Below are 2,637 nucleotides of genomic sequence, written 5' to 3'. Positions count from 1 at the left end.
GCGTATTTATATCGTCGCCATTGTAATATGATGGAGGTAATATCTGTTTGTAATTTCGGACCGGCATGTAAATGGTCGTTCAACGATGTGCCGTTGGAAGTAACGCTCGAAGCGTTGAATACAACGCGGAGATGCGTTGTAGAGCTATCCTCCCGGATTACCCCGTGGTGAGGAAGGTATACGAGTTGTTCGGATTGATTTTGAGGTAGCGGAGCTGGCCTCATGTGCCCCAAAAGCTCGTATTGTGATAGAAAATCATGATACTCCTTCGCGACTTCCGGCTTGTCGTGAAAGCGACGCGTGAGCGTATGCAACAACTTCTCGGCGCGAAATCTTGAGCTACCGATATTGAGAGGAGGCGTTTCCTTGAAAGGAAGACGCACGACGTACCGTCCATTGGGATCGCGCGAGTGAGTCGAGCAGAAATGCTCTTCGCACTGTTTTTCCTGAGGCGAGAGAAGAGATTGGCGCGGCAGTTCTCCGACTTCCCAGAAGCGGCGAAGTTCGACGTCAAGAGAAGGAGAGCCGACAACGTGATGAACGGAAATGGAATTGAACGAGCAATGCGAAGAAGATGTTGTCGCCGTAGAGCGGTCATTTGGTGCGGATGAATGGGTGGGCCCCGATATGACCCACCCGAGAACAGAGTTTTGGGCGAGAGGGTACCCGAGCCCGCCCTTGCGAACACCATCCAGGATGATGTCGCTGTACAGATCGGCCCCGATAATGATACTAATAGGGTCGGGACTCGTCGGATCCGCGTCGGCCAATGGCAAGTCCGAGAGGTACGACAGCGACGAAATGTCCGCATTGCGTTTCGGAGTATATGAAGTCAGCGATTTGAGAATAAGCGCGGTTGTAGCGAATGACGGAACGAGAGATTTCCGCGACGAGATGAAAATATTTGTTACGTGCTGGAACGTACCAGCGTTGATACCACCCACGGCGGATACGGATATCGGCATCTTAAGGCGTTTTGCGCGCAAGGTTTGCGCCAGGGTTTGTGAAATGAGCGTCATTTCTGATCCCTGGTCGAGGAGCGCTCGAACGACCGCGGTGCGATCGGACGCGACGCGCACGGTGACCCAGGCTGTCGCGAGCAAGATCGGAGAGAGCTTTTTCGTCGCTGTCGAAACGAGGAGCGAATTGACTTCCGGTTTCGAATCTGCAATTTGAGGCGACGAGCAATTAAGCGCGGCCGCGTCGGAGGAGCTAGGGCAAGAGTCCGAGTCGGAATGCAGCATAGAATGATGCTTCTTGTCGCACACGCGACAAGAATATTTACTGCGGCACGCCTGGACGGCATGTTTCGCGCTCAAACAATTGAAGCATCGTTGATGCTGCTTAACAATTTCCCGACGTTGACTCGCACTCTTGCTCACAAACTTAGGGCACAAATTTAAAAAATGTTGAGATTTGCACAGCGGACATTTGTTCGGTGCATGCGCGGATGCAGTTGCGGTGTGAACTTTGGACGTGACAGCGGCTTTCGAGGATGAGGCTATCGCAAAATCTTCCAATGCGCGAGCGCGAGATGTTAGAAAGCTCTTCAGGTCGTCGTACGATGGGGGATCGTCGGTATCGCCGACTTTGACGTTCCACGCTTTCCGCGTGATCGGATCTAATTTTTGAACGATGAGGTGAACGAGAGTGTCGTTCCAAAGTTCCTCCGACTTTCGATTAAGGTTTTTGAGCGCCGCTACCGCATGATTGACTTTATCTCGCAAGGTTTGCAACTCGGAAGCTGATTCGCGCGTTATAGCCGTTAAATTAACCAATGTTGAAAGATGAACGTTTAGCGAGCGTCGCTTATTTTCATAGCGCGAGGTCAATGCGTGCCAAGCGATTTCGAAATTGTTTGCGGTAACGGAGAGGCTCGCGATACATTCCGCGGCGCGCCCCTTGAGACAGGATGACAAGAAATGCATACGCGCGAAGTTCGTGAGATCCTTGTTTTGGCGAATAAGCGCCGTGAACCGATCGCGAAATTGTTCCCACTCGTCATAATTGCCATCAAACGGAGGTAATTTAATGGGCGGAAGATGCGATAGAGAGAACGCGGACGCTTCCGACGGGAACCGCGATGCGGAGGTGCTCGGGTTCGGACTCACGATCGGCTCCATCTCCTCCAACAGCTCCGCCATGTACTCCCACGTTGTAGTGAAAACGTCCTCGGTGCTCTCGAATTGACCCTGGGTGAAGTAGTCCAAGGTGGCCTGCGTGGCAGCAGGCGTCACCTGCGTCAGAGTGGCGTGACCTTCCTGATATTGCGCCCAAGCTTCTTTAAGCGATGCGATCCGGGTGCGAATCTTTGCGGGAGTCAGATTGTTCCTTCCAATTTTTTTAAAGTTGTCCATGGCGCGTTCGATCGAGCGTTGCAACAGCCGTTGCTTAGCCATTCGCTCGGACATGTTGAACGCCACCGAGGGTTCTCTGCGTTGACTGTGCGAACCGTTTCCTTCACACACGCTCCGATCCGGCTCGAAGGACCAAAATGTTCGGGTTCGATCTAGCTTAGATCGCCCCTGAGCGCCGAATACCGCTCAGTGATGAGCGCGAAGCGAGTGGAGTGCAACTCAGAGCAGTCGCTGAAGGAAAGGGTGGACAACAAAAAAAAGAAAACTCCCGAGGTTACCA

At 52.6% G+C, this 2,637-nt stretch overlaps 1 protein-coding gene across 1 annotated transcript; it reads right to left on the bottom strand.

Moving 5' to 3' along the window:
* Positions 1–61: 61 nt before the first annotated feature.
* Positions 62–2,411, bottom strand: LOC105568410 (the record flags this gene model as incomplete). Its single annotated transcript, XM_012024074.1, has 1 exon — positions 62–2,411. A coding segment is annotated over exon 1 (2,350 nt), but the record flags the coding sequence as incomplete, so codon positions are not given.
* Positions 2,412–2,637: the final 226 nt, after the last annotated feature.

This window comes from Vollenhovia emeryi, unplaced genomic scaffold (genome assembly GCF_000949405.1).
Source record: "Vollenhovia emeryi isolate VEMERY1.0 unplaced genomic scaffold, V.emery_V1.0 DF942559.1, whole genome shotgun sequence".
Taxonomy (NCBI): domain Eukaryota; kingdom Metazoa; phylum Arthropoda; class Insecta; order Hymenoptera; family Formicidae; genus Vollenhovia; species Vollenhovia emeryi.
Note: the sequence above shows the minus strand (reverse complement) of the source record. Positions and strands in the feature narration are given on the sequence as shown.